General features: G+C 39.1%; 1 protein-coding gene across 3 annotated transcripts in view; it reads left to right on the plus strand.

The window, feature by feature from the left end:
• Positions 1–5,280: 5,280 nt before the first annotated feature.
• The window catches only part of LOC141103610 (histo-blood group ABO system transferase 2-like), a 166,527-nt gene continuing 147,606 nt past the window's right edge, over positions 5,281–24,201 (plus strand). Inside the window, exons 1-2 of one of the 3 annotated variants that reach the window (XM_073593400.1) lie at positions 5,281–5,374; positions 5,961–6,094. In XM_073593400.1, coding sequence (XP_073449501.1) covers positions 6,027–6,094 — 68 coding nt within the window. In that variant the 5' untranslated portion in view covers positions 5,281–5,374; positions 5,961–6,026. Of the gene's footprint in view, positions 5,393–5,757; positions 6,095–24,201 lie in introns of those variants that run through there. The other 2 variants (XM_073593399.1, XM_073593401.1) reach the window with 2 other exon arrangements.

The raw sequence follows: 24,201 nt of genomic DNA on the forward strand, positions 1-24,201 counted from the left end.
ACTGTCCACTATAGTGACCACCATACTACACTACACTGACCACTATACTATACTGACCACCATACTACACTACACTGTCCACTATACTACACTACACTGACCACTATACTACACTGTCCACTACACTACACTAACCACTATACTGACCACTATACTACACTACACTGACCACCATACTACACTACACTGACCACCATACTACACTGACCTCCATACTAAACACTATACTTCACTGACCACTATACTACACTGTCTGTTTTACTACACGGTCCACCATACTACATTATACTGACCACCATACTACACTGTCCACTATACTACATTACACTGACCACCCTACTGATAACCATACTACACTACACTGACCACCATACTACACTATACTGACCACTATACTACACTACACTGACCACTATACTACACTACACTGACCACTATACTACACTGTCCACTACACTACACTGACCTCCATACTAAACTACACTATACTACACTGTCTGTTTTACTACACGGTCCACCATACTACATTATACTGACCACCATACTACACTGTCCACTATACTACATTACACTGACCACCATACTACACTATACTGACCACCATACTACACTACACTGACCACCATACTACACTATACTGACCACCATACTACACTATACTGACCACCATACTACACTGTCCACTACACTACACTGACCTCCATACTAAACTACACTATACTGACCACCATACTACACTACTCTGTCCACTATACTACACTGTCCACTATACTGACCACCATACTACTCTTCACTGACCACTATACTATACTGACCACTATACTACACTACACTGACCACCATACTACACTACACTGACCACCATACTACACTATACTGACCACTATACTACACTGTCCACTATACTGACCACCATACTACACTGTCCACAACACTATACTGACCACTATACTGTCCACTACACTAAACACCATACTAACCACTATACTACACTACACTGACCTCCATACTAAACTACACTATACTGACCACTATACTACACTGTCTGTTTTACTACACTACACTGACCACCATACTAAACTACACTATACTACACTACACTGCCCCCCCTACTGACCACTACACTACACTGACCTCTATACCAAACTACACTATCCTGCCTACAGTCTCTCTCTCGCCCCCCCCGGCCAGTAACAAGACTCTCACTCACCTTCTTATCTTGGCCTGCATCGATCCGGATGAGGAGGAGAGGACAGCGGTGGCTCACATGCTTCTCTCCCCTGCGCTCTGGCTGCAGCCATGTTCAGTGTCCGGCGCCCTGTGATTGGGCATATGGGGGTCATGTGCGGAGGCGGGACTTCAGGAGCGATCTAGGACAGGCCAGCCCTATGCCTCACATGACCCCCATACGCCCAATCACAGGGCGCCGGCCACTTAACATGGCGGCCGGGCCGGGGACACAGGATCGAGAAATTAGGAGGAGGCAGCCAGTGACGCATACTGGCGCCCCCCTAAATGTCGCGCCCAGGGCCATGGCACCCCCTGCACCCCCCACGCTACGCCACTGTATTTCCCAAGAATTGTGGGAAAAAAATCACAACTTCAAAAAACTCACCATGCCTCTAAGAGCCCTTTCACACTGGGGCATGGGCTGCGTTAGCGGTAAAGTGAGGCTGTTTTCAGCAGCGCTTTACCGCTGTTATAGCAGCGCTTTTCAGCTGCTAGCAGGGCGCTTTTAACCCCGCTAGCAGCCGAGAAAAGGGTTAAAAGCGTTAAAACTAAAAAATTTTTTTTTTTTTACATTTTGGCTCTTTTTTCACTTATTGCAAAAAATAAAAAAACCCAGCGGTGAGTAATTGTCATTCAAATTGTGAGAGCGCTGAAAGATGAAAATTGGTCTGGGCAGGAAGGGGGTATAAGTGCCCTGTATTGAAGTGGTTAATATGATCAAGAAGGGGGATGTCCTCCTGGTGTATATATTCTGTGTGAGTTTGTCAAATAAATGTTTCATGTTCATACAAGCTATTGTCGGATAGTCTTGTATGATCGGCTATAATATCTGATGTTCAGACTGGAGAAAGTGATGTAATGACAGAAGCACTCAAGCGGAGTGTGTGGGATGCTTCTGTCACATACAGCAATTAAAAAATCACTGTAGGTGATGTTTTAACCACTTGCCGACCGGCTGCCGTCATTATACTGCGGCGCAAATCGCCGTAACTGTATGTTGGTCCTTTTTAGCAGCTCGCTGCATGGTGGGGGAGCTGATGCGCATGGCAGGTGGTCACAATGTCTGCTGGCCACCCGCGATTGCTCCACAGAGAGCCTGAACAGGGATCTGTCAATGTAAACAAACAGATCCCCATTCCATTCTGTACAGGGAAGTATAGAGTGATCGCCTGTTCCTAGTGATTAGTAACAGCGATCTCTTTGTACTCTGTCAGTCCCCCCCACCCCCACAGTTAGAAACACCTCCCAGGGAACACATTTAACCCCTTGATCACCACTAGTGTTAAACGCTTCCCTGCCAGTGTCATTGATACAGTAATCAGTGCATTTTTATAGCACTGATGTATAAATGCTCCCAAAAAAGTGTCCGATCTGTCCTCCGCAATGTCGCAGTCCCACTAAAAATCGCTGATCACTGCCATTACTAGTAAAACAAGAAAAATTAACTATAAAAATGCCATAAATCTATCCCCTATTTTGTAGATGCTATAACTTTTGCGCAAACCATGTTTTTTTTTTTTTTTTTTTTTTTTTTTACCAAAAATATGTAGAAGAATACATATTGGCCTAAATGAAGAAATGTGTGTTTTTAATTTTTTTTTGTTTTTAATATTTATTATAGTAAGAAATATTGTTTTTCAAAATTGTCTGTCTTTTTTTGTTTATAGCGCAAAAAATAAAAACCGCAGCGGTGATCAAAAAGGAGAAAAAAAAAGAAAGCTCTATTTGTGGGGAAAAAAAAGGACATCAGTTTTGTTTGGGTACAGCGTCACACGACCGTGCAATTGTCAGTTAAAGCGACGCAGTGCCGTATCGCAAAAAATGGCCTGGTCATTAAGGGGGTAAATCTTCCTTGTTACCAAGTCACAAGTTTAGAGTTAAACATGAGTTCGGGCACTAGAATTATTGCTCTCACTCTGATGAATGTTATTTATTTTATTGTACTTTTTATTTTTATTTATTTATTTTTTTTACATATTTACACACTTCCTGTTCATGTGGGTGACAAACCGCTTTCAGTTATGCACTTGTGTGGTTATGTGGCTGGTGCTGAAAAGATTGTAGAAAGGAAACAAGGGTGGAAGAGATCAGCAGTGCTGAGAGGCATAAAAAGAAATGTAAAAAAATGAAGAAAGGTGAAAGCAGTATTTACTGGAAACGTCAATAACAGTTGCTTATGATACACAATTCTTTAGCAAACTAAATGTCAAAATTAAAACTTACATCTACTTTAAGCAAATAGAACAAAATATAATTTTTTTCAGCCTGAATCCTTATATGAATAAGTTTGGGGGCATTCTTTTGGGGGGCAGTCATTTTACACTTTCAACATGATTTCTTCTACAGTATTATAGTAGATATATTTATTTTTTTCTACTCTAGCTTTTCTCCAGGACTCTAGGGTGGATAATAAGAATATACAATAGGGAGAGGTGAGTTCTTGGTTGTGTTATCTGGTAGCTTGCTGTATTTGTGCTCCTATGTCTGTAACATGACCTTTTATGATAAGGAGGAACACATGCAAATGATCGGTTTCTTCATACTGCTTGATACATTGCTTCTGAATTCAGTATCGTCGGTGACACCATAATGGGATATCTCTGCTGGATTTTGCCCAATATATACTAAATATATATTTGCTAGCACATCCTCTTTTGAACGTACTTTTGTTAACTATTCTAAAATAGATCACTTGAATTTCTAGGTTGTGATCTCATTGTTGGAGGGACTGAAGTCTTTTCAGAAGGTCGTTCTGAACAGTAAGAAGAAAATGAAAATGTCGCTCTCCAGACCGATTGTCATGTTTCATGTTCATACAAGCTATTGTCGGATAGTCTTGTATGATCGGCTATAATATCTGATGTTCAGACTGGAGAAAGTGATGTAATGACAGAAGCACTCAAGCGGAGTGTGTGGGATGCTTCTGTCACATACAGCAATTAAAAAATCACTGTAGGTGATGTTTTAACCACTTGCCGACCGGCTGCCGTCATTATACTGCGGCGCAAATCGCCGTAACTGTATGTTGGTCCTTTTTAGCAGCTCGCTGCATGGTGGGGGAGCTGATGCGCATGGCAGGTGGTCACAATGTCTGCTGGCCACCCGCGATTGCTCCACAGAGAGCCTGAACAGGGATCTGTCAATGTAAACAAACAGATCCCCATTCCATTCTGTACAGGGAAGTATAGAGTGATCGCCTGTTCCTAGTGATTAGTAACAGCGATCTCTTTGTACTCTGTCAGTCCCCCCCACCCCCACAGTTAGAAACACCTCCCAGGGAACACATTTAACCCCTTGATCACCACTAGTGTTAAACCCTTCCCTGCCAGTGTCATTGATACAGTAATCAGTGCATTTTTATAGCACTGATGTATAAATGCTCCCAAAAAAGTGTCCGATCTGTCCTCCGCAATGTCGCAGTCCCACTAAAAATCGCTGATCACTGCCATTACTAGTAAAACAAGAAAAATTAACTATAAAAATGCCATAAATCTATCCCCTATTTTGTAGATGCTATAACTTTTGCGCAAACCATGTTTTTATTTTTATTTTTTTTTTTTTTACCAAAAATATGTAGAAGAATACATATTGGCCTAAATGAAGAAATGTGTGTTTTTAATTTTTTTTTGTTTTTAATATTTATTATAGTAAGAAATATTGTTTTTCAAAATTGTCTGTCTTTTTTTGTTTATAGCGCAAAAAATAAAAACCGCAGCGGTGATCAAAAAGGAGAAAAAAAAAGAAAGCTCTATTTGTGGGGAAAAAAAAGGACATCAGTTTTGTTTGGGTACAGCGTCACACGACCGTGCAATTGTCAGTTAAAGCGACGCAGTGCCGTATCGCAAAAAATGGCATGGTCATTAAGGGGGTAAATCTTCCTTGTTACCAAGTCACAAGTTTAGAGTTAAACATGAGTTCGGGCACTAGAATTATTGCTCTCACTCTGATGAATGTTATTTATTTTATTGTACTTTTTATTTTTATTTATTTATTTTTTTTACATATTTACACACTTCCTGTTCATGTGGGTGACAAACCGCTTTCAGTTATGCACTTGTGTGGTTATGTGGCTGGTGCTGAAAAGATTGTAGAAAGGAAACAAGGGTGGAAGAGATCAGCAGTGCTGAGAGGCATAAAAAGAAATGTAAAAAAATGAAGAAAGGTGAAAGCAGTATTTACTGGAAACGTCAATAACAGTTGCTTATGATACACAATTCTTTAGCAAACTAAATGTCAAAATTAAAACTTACATCTACTTTAAGCAAATAGAACAAAATATAATTTTTTTCAGCCTGAATCCTTATATGAATAAGTTTGGGGCATTCTTTTGGGGGGCAGTCATTTTACACTTTCAACATGATTTCTTCTACAGTATTATAGTAGATATATTTATTTTTTTCTACTCTAGCTTTTCTCCAGGACTCTAGGGTGGATAATAAGAATATACAATAGGGAGGGGTGAGTTCTTGGTTGTGTTATCTGGTAGCTTGCTGTATTTGTGCTCCTATGTCTGTAACATGACCTTTTATGATAAGGAGGAACACATGCAAATGATCGGTTTCTTCATACTGCTTGATACATTGCTTCTGAATTCAGTATCGTCGGTGACACCATAATGGGATATCTCTGCTGGATTTTGCCCAATATATACTAAATATATATTTGCTAGCACATCCTCTTTTGAACGTACTTTTGTTAACTATTCTAAAATAGATCACTTGAATTTCTAGGTTGTGATCTCATTGTTGGAGGGACTGAAGTCTTTTCAGAAGGTCGTTCTGAACAGTAAGAAGAAAATGAAAATGTCGCTCTCCAGACCGATTGTAATAGGAGCTGCAATGATGCTGTTTGCGGCAGCATTCTGGTAAGCAACTTCTTGCCGTCTTATTTATCTGTTTTGAATTTTATTGAATTTCCTGGACATTTATTTTGGTACAAAGTTGCATTTGTCTTGCATGTCTTTGTTTGCTCCAATTGTGCTGAAATGTTTCGTCATGCCATCGTTGAGGGCCAGTTCACACCATAGAAACGCAGTCCGGGTGCTTTCAGATGCTTTTTCTGCATGCATGTTTTTGGTGTGTTTTTGATGCAGTTCAGTGCATTCCCCCCCTTTATTCTTAACCTTAAATAAGGAAATGTGTGTTCCAGTGCGTTTTTGATGCTTTTAACAGCCTTCCAGACTGTGCTCGTGGTGGTGGTATGGGTATATTGTAAATGTGGAAGCACTGTATAATTCTAGCATGTATACTGTATACAGTATATAGAGTACCAAGCCTTGTAGGTCTGAATCTTATATGTACTGTAGTTGCTATCAAAGTCGTTTTTGAGGATTGATACAATTTTTCAATACCTTCCTTACGGTGCAAGGAAGGTATTAAAAAGACCGATCAAAGTAGATGGAAGTGTTTTTTTTGGGCTTTTTTTGTCCATAACTTGAAAAAAAATTTTTTTTCAAGACAATTTGGCATGTTTATTCCAAAAATTGATATGCATTTTACTTGGTTATCTGAAGAAATGAGAGTTTTATGATTGAATAGACAGGCCCATGGTGGAAGTGTAAAAATTGCTCCATAAAGGATATACAGGTTCAGGAGCTGAGCTGGTAATTGTGTTTATAGTCGGTTGTCTACCTCCAGCTAAAGCCAAAATCAGTCTTGCAGTGGGAGTGTCTGTCCAGTAAACTGATGAGCAAGAGACCCCTAGGTGGGATTGGGGGGGGGGTTGTCGGAACTGGAGCAGCCAGAGTCTGGGACAGTTGCGTATGGCAACCAATCAGCTTCTATCTTTCATATTCAAAGCTTAACTGAACAAGCTGAGGATAGAGGCTGATTGGTTGCTCCATGTTCTGGCTGCTCCGGTTCTGATAGATTCCCCCCTTAATGTCAAATTATCAGCTTTCACTGATAGCTGTAATCATTTATGAAATAATAAATGTACTCTTGCATATATATCTGATCTGGTGAAATAAAGGCACCTTTAAAATCTGTTTATAGAACTATGATAGACAGCTTAGCCTCGGTTCACACTGGGACGACTTGTCAGGCGACCTAGGTCGCCTGACAAGTAGCGTCCCGTTCTGTACAATGGAACCGTTCTAAGGGGAGCGACGCAAGTCGCTCCGACTTAGAAAAAGGTTCCTGTACGACTTCGGGGGCGACTTGGGGCGACTTGCATAGACTTCTATACAGAAGTCGTTTTGCAAGTCACCCGGGCAGTCGTGTGCAGGTCGCCTCGGTGAGGCGACCTGCAAGTCGTGCCGCCTCTGGTGTGAACCGAGGCTCAGACAACATATTTGTTACTCTCCAAAAAAAAGCATTCAAACTTTTTCTAATTTTGGAACAGCCTTCCAGTACAGTCCAGTGCAGGAAAAATGCAGCACGTTCTACTTTTTTTTTTTTTCCCTGGAACTGACTGCACTGGTGTGAACTATGCCATTGAAAACCATATAAGCTACTTTCCATGCGTATTTGATGCAGAAAAGAAAAAACACACTGGACTGCCTGTGGTGTGAATTGGCCCTTTTAGTGCTAGTTCACACCAGACACAGTTCCGTTCAGTTCCGTGCACTTTTTTTCTGCACAAAATGCATGCGCAGTGTTCTGCACCGGAAACTGACCGAAAACTGACTGCATGGTGTGAACTAGAGCCATTGAAATACATGGAAAACACTATGCATGCATTTTAAGTGCAGAAAAAAAGCGCACGGAACTGAACGGAACTGCATCTAGTGTGAACTGGCCTTTAAAAAAAAAAAAAAATGAAACTTTTATCAAAAACTGCACCCTTCTACAGTGCGGTTCACTTTGCTTGTAATCACTGCATTATATCTGCAGAAAAACTAGTCAGACAGAATGAACTCATCCGACAACATTGCAGGAATAAACTCATTGATAAATGTTGCTCACTATGATAGACTGATATAGATATAGATATAGATCTATAGATAGCAGGAAATAAAGCCTGATGCAGAGTCACAGCACTAGGATAACTTCTACTTCAGACTTGAATTGTAATACTTATTATGTACCATCACAGTCACAAAATATAGGAATACAATTTCACTTTTATTATGGAATAATAAGTGGATGGTCACAAACGTACATGAAAAAAATATTGAGGAGCCGCAGGGTTATATGGGAAAATTACCAACATTATTAATAACAATAAGGAAGAAATCTGACAGAGAATACTATCCATGAGTGTGCCACATCCCAATAAATCATGGAAGAAAAGAGGGAGAATAAGTGGGACTTTGAAGGCACTACTACAATAAAAATAAAGTGTATATGAAAAATATATCATTTTATTTACAACGAAATTGCATATCAAAAAAGAAATAATATAATACTGATACGTAATGGACATAAATATGGATACAATTGAAAAACCGTCAATGAAGGTATATATAATCTCCCTGAACCTACGCGTTTCAGAAATTGTTTCCTTCATCAGGGTTCATACAGAGAAAATTACATCTGAGGAATTACAGAATGCAAAATAGTAATTAATATCGCCACCCCCAGAATAAACCTTCAACATAAACATGCATATGATTCACTTACTTTTAATTAATTGACAATATGTAAGTATCCATATAGTTAAAAGTTGAAATTGTGCAGCTTCACGTCTGGCTCCCCACATGCATCCACTCAAAGATCTAATTAGAGTCCCCTGGGCTGAATGAGAAAAATGCCCAAGGGGAGATAGCCAAGGATAGCGCTGAAAAACGCTGTGTCCTGTGGCCAGGTGCAACGCCTGTGCATGTGCTGGGGTCCAAAATGTAAGGAACCTGGAACCAAAGGCACATCAATGAATAAATTAACTAATACACCTAGAGTGTATCCACAGATACAAAAATAAACAGCACTATATCAAAAGAGACCTACCAAAACGCAAAAATGCAAGTATATACCGGTGGGTAGTCTGGTAGGTAAAGAGAGCTGAAGTAACACTGGTGGATCGTCTCAAGACCAGGGCAACTGCGGTATTGGTATGGCCAGGGAAGGTGTGGACACAAAGCATAAGGCCCCTTTTACACTGGGGCGGTGGGGGCGTCGGCGGTAAAACAGCGCTATTTTTAGCACTGTTTTACAGTCGTTTTTGTGGCTGTATTCGGCCGCTAGCGGTGCGGTTTTAACCCCCCGCTGGCGGCCGAAAAAGGGTTAAATCCGCTCGTACAGCGCGGCTATAGCCGCAGTATTACCGCGGTATAGCCGCGCTGTCCCATTGATTTCAATGGGCAGGAGCGGTTTAGGAGCGGTGAATACACCGCTCCTTCACCGCTCCAAAGAAGCGGTTGGCAGGACTTTTTTTACCGTCCTGCCAGCGCACCGCTTCAGTGTGAAAGCCCTCGGGCTTTCACACTGAACAAACAGCGGAGGCTGTTTAGGGGCGGTTTGCAGGTGGTATTTTTAGCGCAATACCGCCTGCAAACCGCCCCAGTGTGAAAGGGGCCTAAGGAGAAAAGAAAAGGCACAAAAGGCCCAAAATTATTAATAAGCATCCAAAAATGAATAAATCAAGGATGCAGAGTGCCAAATATAAGGTTTTCACTTACTAATTCCATACGTCTCAATATTTCCTGACCAAGCCATCCTAACCCCAACCCTGTCTGGTTATTAATAACAATATATCAAATAGTTTTTTCTTCCATTACACTCCTTGCAGATATTAGATTCCTGTTACATACTTTTAAACAAATATGCTCTACTGCAAAGGATAAGGTGCTAGTGTTAAACGAATTTAAATTAAAAATTAAACAAAATAAAAAAAAAATAGATAATACAATTAAAGCAAGCGCCATAAAAATAAACACAAAGTTCTGATTAATAATCACTGGAATTGTTGATTTGGAGTTTGGTACACAGAAGTGCTTTGGTGGATTACACAAGATTTACCGATTTTAGTTGGACAAAGACTTTGTAAATGAGCAGTCTGATTATTTAAATAAGCCTGAAATCACTAAATATGAATTGTTTTTATTGATAATTTGATATATGTGATTGGCACAGAAATGGTATAAAAACACTGTATGTATTTATAAGAATTGTATATCTTGTTTATCTTTTTTTATTTCGTTTTTTTTTTTTTTTTTTTTCTTTTTTGTGGTATATATTGTTTTTCAGTGCAATTTTTGAGTGCAACTCATAGGGGTTGATTCACTAAAGGCAAATAGACTGTGCACTTTGCAAAGTGCCATTGCTCCAGAGCTTAGTAAATGAAGTAAAGGTTCTCTTTGCAAAGAATACTCAATCACATACAAGGAAAATTTTTGCTTGCGCATGATTGGATGATAGAAGTCAGCAGAGCTTCTAGTCATTTACTAAGCTCTGGAGCAACTGCACGTTGCAAAGTGCACAGTCTCTTTGCCTTTAGCAAGTAAACCTCAATGCATGCATTATAAAAAGGGTGATAGTGCTGTATTTTTAGATCGCAAGATAATTGAATATCTTAAAATATATCTTGCATACAGCAGCTTGTTTTTTTTTCCAGCGGAGATAAGTGTGGTTTGATATATTATCTAAGCAAAGTCTGAAATATGGTTTCCCTGCAGACACAGTTTTTATAAAGTTCCAGGTGTATTGGGGTTGATTTACTAAAGGCAAATCCACTTTGCACTGCAAGTGCGTTGGAAGTACAGTCGCTGTAGATCTGAGGGGAAGATCTGAAATCAGGGGAAGCTCTGCTGATTTTATCATCTAATCATGTACAAGAAAAAATGCAGTTTTTTTTATTTTCCTTCTACAGCAACTGCACTTCCAATGAACTTGAAGTGCAAAGTGGATTTGCCTTCAGTAAACAAACCCCCAACGTCTTATCAGATGTAGGAAATAAGCTTCACACAGCGGGTAATCTTTAAGATATGCTATTCATGTACAGTAGTTATGAAATCAAGGCACAATAACCAAAGTTAAGGTTATTAAGACAAAGGGGTTTTTCAATGTTACCATTGTAAGTGTAGTGTTATATGAGACTGTGTGAGTCATAACAACTGCCCTCCAACTGAAAAAAACACGATATGCCATACAGATAAATAACAGCGGTTGACCCAATATGCCACAAAGGATGCATCGGTATCTGTGAAGGTCCTATAATGACCACAGCACGATACCGCTGTTTGTATAATACTGGCAAAATTCGGTTGATGCGTTTTAGGCCCTTTTCTTGAAGTTTGCATTTTTTGATATGACAAACCAACCCAAGCTGGTCAAATTGAATGTATAAATATATGCAAACTGTGATGTCACAGTAATCTTTCCAGAGTTTGGCTCCATGCACACTAGCCTTTTTCATAAGCTCAAAAAAAGCTAGAAAAAAATGGTGCATGAAAAATGCTGATAATAGCAATTTTGTGCCAGCTTCTAGTAGCATTTTAATAGCTTTTAGGAGCATTAGCATTTTATTAGGATTTTTGCAGTACATGAAGAAAAAAAAAAACGCAAAAAAAAAAAAATCTGTTAGTAGCATTTAGAAGCAGTTAGGATCATTAAGGCTCCATTTACACTTTTTTAAGCTCCTAGAAGCTGTTATTAGCATTTTTTTCTGCTTATAGAAGCTAAATAGTGTTATCCTATGCACACTACTTGGGCTATTAGCATTTTTTGAGCTTAATTGTATAGGAGCAGAAAAAAAAGTTTTTTTGAGTGTTTTTCCAGCAGAAAAAAAATGCTCAATGTTCCTAAATGCTCCTAACTGCTGCCAAATGCTACTAAAATGCTAATAACAGCTTTTTTTTTAGCTTTTTTTTTTCTTTATGTACTGCAAAAATCCTAATGTTCCCAAATGCTCCTAAAAGCTTCTAAATGCTTCTAAAAGTTACTAAGGCTCCATGCACACTAGCTTTTCAAAAGCTCAAAAAAAGTAAAAAAAAAATTCTGGATGAAAAATGCTGATAATTTTTGTGCCAGCTTCCAGTAGAATTTTAGTAGCTTTTTGAAGCATTTAGCAGTTAGGAGCATTTTATTAGCGTTTTTTGCAGTACATGAAGGGGGGGGGGGGGGGGCTCAAAAAAACCTGTTAGTAGCATTTTAGAAGCAGTTATGAGCATTCAGAGTTTTTTATGCTAGAAAAATGCTCCAAGAAACTCTACAAGAACTGTTTTTTTTTTTTTTTTTTTTACTGCTCCTAGACGCTGAAGCTCAAAAAAATAATAATAGCCTAAGGCCTCTTGCACACTCCAGCTTGGAAAAGGTCAGTACAGCTTTTTTTTTTTTTTTTTGAGCTAAAATACAGCACATTAATTGTAATGTGCCTATGCACACAGGCGCCGTGTATTCTTCAATAAAAAATAGAAAAATCTGCATTTCTAGTCAGTTATTTACACCTCATACATGCAAATGCTCACACTTGCCATTAAAATAATGTGAATGCGAGAATAAGTTTGTGTGCAAAAATGTGTGAAATTGCACAAATGCATATGCGCAAAAAATGTGCACAAATACATACAAGAAAAGGCTGAAAAAATCTCTTGCACACTGCAGATTGAAAAAGCTCAGAGTTTTTTTTTTTTTCTCTGATCTAAAATACTGCCCATTAATTGTAATGTGCCTATGCACACAGGCACGTAAACAAGCGCCATGCATTCTTCAGTAAAAAAAAAAAAATAGAAAAATCTGCATTTTTAGTCAGTAATTAATGCTTCATGTGCGCAAATATGCGCAATTGCGAAAAAATGTATGCAAATGCCCATTTGCATATTGTGCAGAACAAAAAAAAAATCATGAGAATACGTTTGCATATGCGCACAAATGCACGCAAATACATACAAGAAAAAAACGTCTGGATAAAATAGATGCCCAAACAGGAGTATCATGTGCAAGAGGCCTAATGTAGTGTGCATGGACATCTAGCATAACACTATTTAGCTTCTAGGAGCAGAAAAAAAAATGCTAATAACAGCTTCTAGGAGCTTAAAAAAAGCTGGTGTGCATGGAGCCTAAAATGCTACTAGAAGCTCGCACAAAAGTGCTATTATCAACATTTTTCATCCAGAATTTTTGTCTAGCTTTTTTTGAGCTTATGAAAAACATTAGTGTGCATGGAGCCTTAGGAGCATTCAGTTTTTTTTTCTGCTGGAATAACGCTCCAAGAAACTCTCTACAAAAACAATTTTTTTTTTTTTCTGCTCCTAGACGCTGAAGCTCAAAAATGCTAAGCTTTAAGGCTGCGTTCACACTACAGCGTTTTGAATCGTTTTGAATCGCGGGCAGATTTACCACGGATCTGCTTGTGATTTGACAGCGCCGATTTGTGAATGACAAAACGCGGGACTCGCATTCGAGATGGCATTCATTTGAATGACACCTCAAATTGCGGTGCGGGTCTGCCGCGATTGTCGTGCGATAAAACGTGCAGCAACCCGCATCGCGGAACGCATGTCACCCCAAAGTAGCTCATGAACTACTTTTGGGTGATTGCAGCACGTTTTACTGCGCGAAAATTGCAGCAGACCTGCACCACAATTTGAGGTGTCATTCAAATGAATGCCATCTCGAATGCGAGTCCCGTGTTTCGTCATTCACATCTCGGAGCTGTCAAATCGCGGGCAGATTCGCGGCAAATCTCCCTGTGATTCAAAATGCTGTAGTGTGAATGCAGCCTAAGTAGTGTGCAGCATGGACACGTGGGGGTTATTTACTAAAACTAGGGAGCGCAAAATCTGGTGCAAATCTGCATAGAAACCAATCAGCTTCCAGCTTTTATTGCCAAAGCTTAATTGGACAAGCTGAAGCTAGATTGGCTACCATGCACAGCTGTACCAGATTCTGAATGCTCCACATTTTTGTAAACCTACCCCATATAACACTCTTTAGCTTTTAGGAGCAAAAAAAAAAAATGATGCTAATGACAGCTTTTAGGAGCCCAAAAAAATGCTAGTGTGAAGCCTTCATAAATAGTGGCCAAAGACTAGGCATTTGCAACAGGTAACATCCCTACATTACGGCTTGCAATATGATCAGGTATACAAACACATGAACAGAACAGACTGTAAAAAAAAACAAAAACCAAAAAAAAACAGCAAAACATTTTAAAGAATGGATCTCCCTAGTTTCCAAAAGTCTCTTCAGGGTACAGGAGAGTAAGGTGCCTACTTGTCGTCTCCACAGTAAACTTTAGAAAGGGTATAAGAGTAGACATGTGCAATTCGTTTTGTAACAAATCGAAATTCGGCCAAATTTTGCATCTTTCGGACATTCGGACGCATCTGAATGTCTGAATAAAAAAATATCGAATTTCAACTAATACGAAAGAAATTATAGCGAATATAACAAATGAATTCGACATGATTCGGTCATTCGTTAAAGATCTAATGAAACAAAAGATCAACTCAAAATAAATCTTACAGTCCAATCAGCTGATTAATTTTGTACTGGAGGTTGGATTACTGGCAAAGTGTATTCCTGAGAACTGAGTGAGAAGGGTATTGTATTGTATTTGAGCAGAGGAGAAGAGATATTGTCATTGTGTGTGTTAATAGATTCAATAAACAAACAACTTTCCAAACTACGAATCATTATCACGAATATATATACATACATAAATATCGAATTTCAACTAATACGAAAGAAATTGTAGCGGATATAATGAATGAATTCGACATGATTCGAGATTCAGAATAACGAATATCGACACTCTACGAATAATAACGAATTATCCAAAAACGAATTAAAGGGAATATAACGAATATAACAAAATTAAATTATGTATTTTTTGAATGACAACGAACCGAAACTAAACCAAATTTCCTGTTTTGCACAAGTCTAATAAGAGGTCACTGGGTACTGCAAAGTAATGCCACGTGCCTTGATATGTCTTATCTTGGGATGACTCTCTCAAAAGGTGTGGTTGCAACGATTATCATGTTTCAGCTGTACAAAGTTCATTACTCTGATAGGACATTAAATTTCAACAAACCCTTTTCATACGAGAGAAAAAAAAAAGGTTACAAGGTGTAGTAAAAAGGAAACTTCTACTGATGTGCTTTCCAATAGCCATCATGTTAATATACATTGTCAACAAATGTACCAAAAATACAATTTAACAATAATGGTGTCACCCTCTCACATGAAAAAAAAATATGACATGTTTTAGGCAATCATTTCTGAATGAACAGCTCTGAAATCAACTTCACTGTGCCGTCCTTAGTAGTTCACTTGCTACTTCCATATACACACACAATCAAAATCCATAAAGTGCAGTTCTCCTGTAACCACTTTCCCTCCAGAAGGTTTACCCCCCCGTCATGACCAGGCCGGTGTTATTTTAACTGACAATTGCGTGGTCATGCGATGCTGCACCCCAAAAAAAGTATGTCCTTTTTTTTTTTTTTTTTTTTTTTTTTACACAAATAGAGCTACGGTTTTAATTTTTTGCGCTATAAAAAAAACAAAAAACGTAAATTTAAAAAAAAAACAATATTTTTTTACTTTCTGCTATTTACATAGTAACTATTTTTACTTTTTTATTTTTTTTTACTTTCTGCTATAAAACATATCCAATGAAAAAAACCTAATTTCTTCATCATTTTAGGCCAATATGTATTCTGCTACATCTTTTTGGTAAAAAAAAAAATCCCAATAAGTGTATAATAATTAGTTTGCGCAAAAGTTATAGCATCTACAAAGCAATGGGACGTTATATTTATTTATTTTTTAGTTGTATTTTTTTTTTTACTAGTAATGGTGGCGATCAGCGACTTATAGCGGGACCACGATATTGCGGCGGACAATTGAAACACTAACTGACACTTTTGACATACTTTGGGGACCAGTGATACTAATACATGGATCAGTGCTAAATATATGCACTGTCACTGTACTAATGACACTGGCTGGGAAGGGGTTAACGTCAGGGGCGATGAAAGGGTTAACGGTGTGCCTAGCCAGTGTTTGTGCACTGTGTGGAAAGTGCTTTTACTGGGGGAAGGTATTATTTACCTAACCCTGCTTTAAACTTCTCCACAACTTTATCTCTGACCTATCTGTGTTCCCTGGTCTTCATGATGCTGTTCACTAAGGTTTTCTAACAAACCTCCGAAGGCTTCACAGAACAGCTGTATTTATACTGAGATTAGATTACACACAGGTGGAGTCTATTTACTAATTAGGTGACTTCTGAAGGCAATTGGTTCCACTAGATTTTAGTTAGGGGTAACAAAATAAAGGGGGCTGAATACAAATGCACGCCACACTTTTCAAATATTTATTTGTAAAAAAAGTTTGAAAACCATTTATCATTTTCCTTCCACTTCACAATTATGTGCTACTTTGTTGACCGTCTATCACATAAAATCCCAATAAAATAAATTTACGTTTTTGGTTGTAACATGACAAAATGTGGAAAATTAAAACAGGACATGAAAACTTTTTCAAGGATCTGTAATAAATGTGTCTTGTAGTACCACACAAACGTCAATCTAAATAGAAAGTAAAAGCCAGGCCGACCATCTAACACATATAAAAGAGACATTTACCCACTTCAGCTCCAGAAGATTTACCCCCCTTCCTGACAAGGCCATTATTTGTGATACGCCACTGCATTACTTTTACCTGACAATTACGCGGTCGTGCAACGATGTACCCAAATAAAATGTGTGTCGTTTTCCCCACAAATAGAGCTTTCTTTTGGTGGTATTCGAGCACCTCCTTAAATGGTTTCGACAAACACAATGTCTCTAGGCATTTCGATAAACATCATAATAGAGACCCTAGGCACTTGAAATTTTGGGGTATCGAACCCTATACTAGACCATGGCGAGGGGGGCACAAAGTGAGGACTTTAAGCAAATTAGAGTCCAAATGGATATATTCCATGGACACCCTAGTGCCAAAGGGACTCAATATTGAGTTCGACCTAAATTGCTTTATAAGCGACTTTTAGGGTCGGTTCACACTGGGGCGACTTGGGATCCGACTTGTACGCCCTCAGGTCGCCCCAAGTCGCCCCAAGTCGCTTTGCATTTAGATTATCATGGTAGGCAATAGGAGCGTCTTAATTGACACTACTGAAGTCGCTCCGACTTCAGAAAAGGTTCCTGTACTACTTCTATCCGACTTGTAGACGACTTATACCCATTCAACTCAATGTAAGTCGCCTGCAAGTCGGATCTCTCAAGCGACTTTGCAGAGAAAACCCCTCCCTCCCCCCTCCCTCCCAGAGAGGTGATTGGCCACAGGCGAAGTCGCCTGTCATGGAGGCGACTTCAAGTCGCCTCGTAATTTGCCGAAGTCGCGCTGAGTATAACGACCTCCCCCGCACGCTCTTATTTCTCCCGTCTATGCTTTGGTCCTACTTTTATGTATCTAATTCTGGACTTATAGCTCACCAGTCCAAGTTAAACTTGTATTTTGTATTTGTTTTTTCTGCCTGCATAATTTATGATGTGATTATTGGTACAGTTGGTGTATGACACCTCTCGAGCTCCTGTTTCCAAAAAAGCTTCAATTTTTTAATTCTTCGTTGGTAATTATATCTCCCCTTTTTTTTCCGTTTTATTTATGTTCATTTTTGCTTTTATTATAATTATTGTTTTTTAGTAATAATGATTATAAATATTAATAAATCTTCCCCCTTTTTTCTCCTTACAACCTTTTTACCGGCCAGGCCATTATTTTATAATATTATGTGAGTTGCTCCCTGTATTTATATATTGGAGCATTTTTAAATATTTTTTTCTGTTTTTAAGTATGCCCTTGTCCTAAGCCTTTTTTCCTGCAGCCTTGGGCTGATTATGTCCCCATCCGGCATGATTTTTTACTTTACAATTGGCTGCGTTTTAAAATCCTGATACATCGCCCCATTTGACATTATATATGTAGATATGCTCTGAAAAAATGGCCGTCAGTTGCCTATTCTATCCCTTACAATAGCGTCCTTCGGGAAAATGGCCGCCGTGTGTCCATCACACGGGGACCATTTATAAGCATTGGCTTTCTATCCCGTGCTATCCTCTGAAGAAGTCACGTGATGTGACGACACGCGTTAGGAGCACGGGACGCTGCCATACACTAGCTGGATGTGACGAGCTTGGCGCTCGTGGATGTTTTACCCCCCAGCTGTTTTTAAATGTAAGTGCATGTTATTTCGTTACTCATACAATAAAGTATATGTTATATGGGATCACGCTATGTGCGGTTTTGTTTTCTATACCGCACACTCGAACTCTGCATAACGGGCGGTGAGGAGCAGGAAGCGGGGATAGTTTGGAAGATCCAGAGCTTGGGAATATACGAGCTCGTGGGTTGAGGCGTGCGCTCATTGTTTACAAGTGAGTGCAACTCCCCTCCCCCCTCCCCTCCTGTGTCCTTCACATCAAGCGGAATTATACCATATGCTGTTCGTTTTGTCTCTGCATATGACATACTGCATCCTCAATCAACGCCATCCGCTGTACCTTTGGATTTCCCCATTTGCTGGGCTTCCACTACATATGCTGTATACCTTACAGCTGTAAGGTAAGGGGCCTGTGAACACGGAGGTGACCCTGCTTGAAGAACACTCTTCCCTCCCCCCCTTGCCCACCATTAGCATTCCATCTGCATTGAGAAGTGTCACATTTGGTGGTGGGACTATTGTCACATTATTTTTCATTTTTTTCATTTTTTTCATTTTTTTCATCTTTGGATTGTATGTTCAAGTCACCAAGTGTTGGCGTGTTACCAACATCGACCACTGGGACTATCTTATGTACTTTCAAAATATTTTCATAAATATTTACATTTTATCCACTTTTTTTGTTATTAATTACCCACTCGTTTTTTATGCCATCAGTTGATCATAATGTTAGCATACTTATACACGCTTTAAGCAATTTTATTTGTTAGTTTATGTGATATTTGTTATATTTTGGATTTACGCACTCTTTGTAGTTGATCCACATACCCTTGTACACTGCTTGCTGGTATATACTTTTATTCTAATTTATGTTTGATTATAGCACTTTTGTTATGCACCACTATGTGGTAATTTTTGTGCTTGTATTCCACCTTTTATTTATATATTTGCACCCGTGAGCCCTCCTTTACATATTTCACTTATGTATTTAGGTCATCTGATATTTTTGTTGTATTCATTATAGTTTAGTTCTCCCCCCCCAGCCCCCCCCCCTTATCACAGCGCAACTACCACCCCCTATCTATACTATCGTTTTGTCTGTTTTGGAGCAGTTTTAGGTGTTGCAGCAGTGCCCCTTTAGTATAGGATTCAGCTGACGGCGCAGGAGTCTTTTCACGCTATTCAAGCACCTCCTGTGGTTTCTATTTTTTTGTGCTATAAACAAAAAAAGACCGACAATTTTGAAAAAAAAAAAAAAAAAAACAATCTTTTACTTTCTGCTATAAACCATATCCTTTAAAAAAAGTAAAAAAATCAAATTTCTTCATCAATTGAGACCAATATGTATTCTGCTACATATTTTTGGTAAAAAAAAATATCCCAATAAGTGTATAATGATTGGTGATTTGCGCAAAAGTTATAGCGTCTACAAACTATGGGATATATTTATGGAATTTCTATTTTTCTTATTTTTTTACTAGTAATGGTGGCGAAATCAGACACTTTTTTAGTATGCTATGCATACTAGCTCATTATGCCTTTGTCTTGCAGGTGGTTTTTTTTTATGTGGTTTTACAACCACTTTAACCGGTTCAATACCGGGCATTTTCACCCCCTTCGTTCCCAGACCAATTTTTAGTTTTCAGCGCTGTCGCATTTTAAATGACAATTGTGCGGTCATGCGACGTTGTACCCAAACAAAATTGACGTCCTTTTTTCCCCCACAAATAGAGCTTTCTTATGGTGGTATTTGATCACCTCTGCGGTTTTTATTTTTTGCGCTATAAACAAAAGAAGAGGGACAATTTTGAAAAAAACACAATATTTTTTACTTTTTGCTATAATAAATATCCCAATTTAAAAAAAAAAAAAAACAAATTTTTTCCTCAGTTCCGGCCGATACGTATTCTTCTACATATTTTTGGTAAAAAAAAATCGCAATAAGCGTATATTGATTGGTTTGCGCAAAAGTTATAGCGTCTATAAAATACGGGATAGATTTATGGCATTTTTAAAAAAAAATTATTTATTTTTTTTTTACTAGTAGTAGTGGCGATCGCAATTTTTTTTCGTGACTGCGACATTATGGCGGACACATCGGACACTTTTGACACATTTTTGGGACCATTCACATTTATACAGCGATCAATGCTATAAAATTGCATTGATTACTGTGTAAATGTGACAGGCAGTGAAGGGGTTAACCACTAGGGGGGCGGGGAGGGGTTAAATGTGTTTCCTAGGGAATGCTTCTAACTGTAGGGGGAGGGGACGCTCAAGGGGAGGAGACCGATCAGTGTTCCTCCGTTCTGGGAACACAGATCGCTCTCCTCTGAGCTGATAGGATGTGGATCTCTGTGTTTACACACAGAGATCCACGGTCCGGCCCGGTTAACGGGCAATCGCGGGTGCCCGGCGGACATCGCGGCCGCCGGGCACACGCACCGGGACCCGAGCAACGCGGCGGGCGGGCGCGCGCGCCCCCTAGGCAGCCGGGAACCCGAGGCTGTCATATGACGTCCACCCAGGATGGGAGATCCCATCTGTGGACGTCATATGTACATACGCGGGTAGGGAAGTGGTTAATAAGACCTTTAGAACAGTGTTAAAGGATAGAGAAGTATTTTGTGGTATGGTTTGATTGAAGAGAAATACTACCTCTTTCCCTGCACTATACACAATGGGTTTTATTTACTAAGGGATTAGTGCTTGTGCATTTATACTTAGCCTCGTAAATAAGGTACAGCTGTTTCAACAGTGAATACCCAATCATATGCAAAACAAAATAGGGGGTGACTAGTTCCCCTAGGTTTTAAAGGCAGTGCCACATCCGATGTATAAATACATATAAAGAAAGGGTTCCCCTGTATATATTAATCCACTTCAAGTTAGATACTCAACAGATCACTTACATGGTATGTTTCGTTGATTTGTTTAAAAAGAAATTGAGGGTAGAATAGCATTGGACATTTGTACTGGTAGAGTTGCTGTCCCTTTGACATCACAGTTGTTATACAGGATTGTCACTAGGTAATAATCTCATTAAGGAGGTGTGTTATTTCACCTACCCCCGTCCTCCATGGATGCGTAACGGCCAGAGCGATATACTGGGACAAAAAGAGAAATACCTATGTGTAGAAAAAGAGGGGAATTAAGATACAGCTTGGGAAGTAGAGAATCTTTAAGTGATATTGATATAGTGAGGCTTCAAAATGAGGCTACAGTTTCTAAATGTATAATGTATAATGTGAAACAAGGAATGTGTTTGCCAAATGGTATCATGGCTAAATATCATATGTCTGCTACGGGTTGAGGCATATGTAATGCATCTTGGTAGTAAGTAAGCTTAGTAGCTGAGAACAAAAGTAATGTGACAGAGTATATGCTAATATGATATTATATTAGTATGGGTGGAGAGGTAACCATAAAGGGAAACAGTGTGTTTTGAAAAATAGCAAATAAAATTAATATTGCTAAACTGTGATTATATGACAGTATATTGGTAGGGATAAGCATGAGTGATAACAATATTCTTAGTGTAAACAATAAATAGGATTATTTATATTGCTCATATAGCCTTATATACTTATGTAGCTCAATGGCTATTTTTATTAAGTAGGTATTATAATTTGTTTATGTAAAAAAGAGAGAGTAGTTAGTATGGATAAACCTTATTGTAGCATAATTCTGGCATTGAATATGCAGGTAATGTTTAGAACATTAGCTGGTGCCTGTAAGTAGTAACATTGTATCCAAAAGGATCTATTTTTGTAGGCAAAAGTATAATCAATGTAAATAATTTAAATATCTTATAGGATTGACAGCTAAGATAGTATAAACAACGTCTTTTGGCAACAAACATAATTGTATGTTAATTTGAAGTAGCAAATTAAGCCTTCAGAGAGGAAAATGTAAAAAAGAATTGTATAGTGTAAACATATAAACCAACTTGAGGGGTATATACATTTTTCAAAAATACCTTTTAGAGCAGGTTCAGAAGTAAGCCAGTCACGCATCCCAGCATCCAGCATGTACAACGCTCGAGCTGGGAGTGAATTTGGCATTTTTATGGGGTGAGCTCCGAATCAGCTGGCGCCAGTAATTGCGCTCAGCTGACTGATGGAGCTCCTTGTTAGGGGAACCTGCGAACCGCCCCCTGAGCCGTGAGTGCACGGCGCCGCCCCTACCGCGCACGCTCCAGCGTAGCCACGTTGGAGCGGCGTCATGCACACCCGGCCGACCGACATGATATGCCACACCGGCAGACAGCGCATGTCCGCCGGAGTAGCAAGATGGAGGTCGTGGGCGGAGATGTACGATCACCCAGCTGACCTCTTACAGTGCCGCCCAGATAATGCGTCTGGGCGGCTTTCCGTGCCGGGTAACCGCTCCGGTCACTCGCATGCACAGAAGACCTGGGGAGACATGAAAAAAGGAACAGAGTGTTAAATTATAAAAAGCATATTGGGATTCCTGAGTATAAAAGGAAACACAATGCTGAATAGTAAATGCAAAAAAGAAAATGTGTGGCCAAAATAGGAACAGCAACGTTGGTGGAGAAACAAAGATATATACACATACAGTAACACACTTTCAGTGGGTGACTGGTAGCAGATATGCAGAGCTAGTAACATCAGAGCAGATAAGCATAGCTAATGACATCAGGGCCAATATAATGATGTAATTACATATAGACAATCAAAGAACAAATACAGGAATAATACGCCAACATGTACACAGAATATACATTTTCTAAAAAAATTTTAAATAACCTAGATTGGTATCGTCGCATGCTGGCAACCATCATTGAGAAATACAACAAAGATTTTTACGCACTAGTAGATTCTGCCTTTTTGAATAATACAATTAATGAATCAACCTGGACCTTCATTAGAAATAAGAGGTATTTTTGAAAAATGTATATACCCCTCAAGTTGGTTTATATGTTTACACTATACAATTATTTTTTACATTTTCCTCTCTGAAGGCTTAATACTATTGCTACTTCAAATTAACATACAATTATGTCTGTTGCCAATAGACTTTGTTTATACTAACTATCTTAGCTGTCAATCCTATAAGATATTTAAATAATTATTTACATTGATTATACTTTTGCCTACAAAAATAGATCCTTTTGGATACAATGTTACTACTTACAGGCACCAGCTAATGTTGTAAACATTACCTGCATATTCAATGCCAGAATTATGCTACAATAAGGTTTATCCATACTAACTACTCTCTCTTTTTTACATAAACAAATTATAATACCTACTTAATAAAAATAGCCATTGAGCTACATAAGGCCCCTTTCACACATGCGGACCGTATGTCCGTATTTCATCCATCCGTTTTCGGATGAAATACGGACATACATGCATCCCTATGGGATAGCGGGTGTCAGCGGATGTACATCCGCTAACACCCGATGTTGTCCGGCTCCGCTATCGTCCGATTCTGCGGACGGAAGAAAATCCTATTTTTCTATCCGTCTGCAGAGCGGATCGGAGGAACACGGACAGACGGTCCGTGTTCCTCCGATCCCCCATAGGGGAGAGTGGAGATCTGACAGGGCGGTCCCTGCACAGTGTGCGGGTCCCGCCCTGTCATCTGCCTGCTCAGCTGGGGAAAGCGGAGCGATCCCCGCTGAGCAGCGGATAAACACGGGGCGGATCAACACGGATCCATCCCGTGTGAAAGGGGCCTAAGTATATAAGGCTATATGAGCAATATAAATAATCCTATTTATTGTTTACACTAAGAATATTGTTATCACTTATGCTTATCCCTACCAATATACTGTCATATAATCACAGTTTAGCAATATTAATTTTATTTGCTATTTTTCAAAACACACTGTTTCCCTTTATGGTTACCTCTCCACCCATACTAATATAATATCATATTAGCATATAC

Source organism: Aquarana catesbeiana, linkage group LG07, assembly GCF_042186555.1.
Source record: "Aquarana catesbeiana isolate 2022-GZ linkage group LG07, ASM4218655v1, whole genome shotgun sequence".
Lineage (NCBI taxonomy): Eukaryota > Metazoa > Chordata > Amphibia > Anura > Ranidae > Aquarana > Aquarana catesbeiana.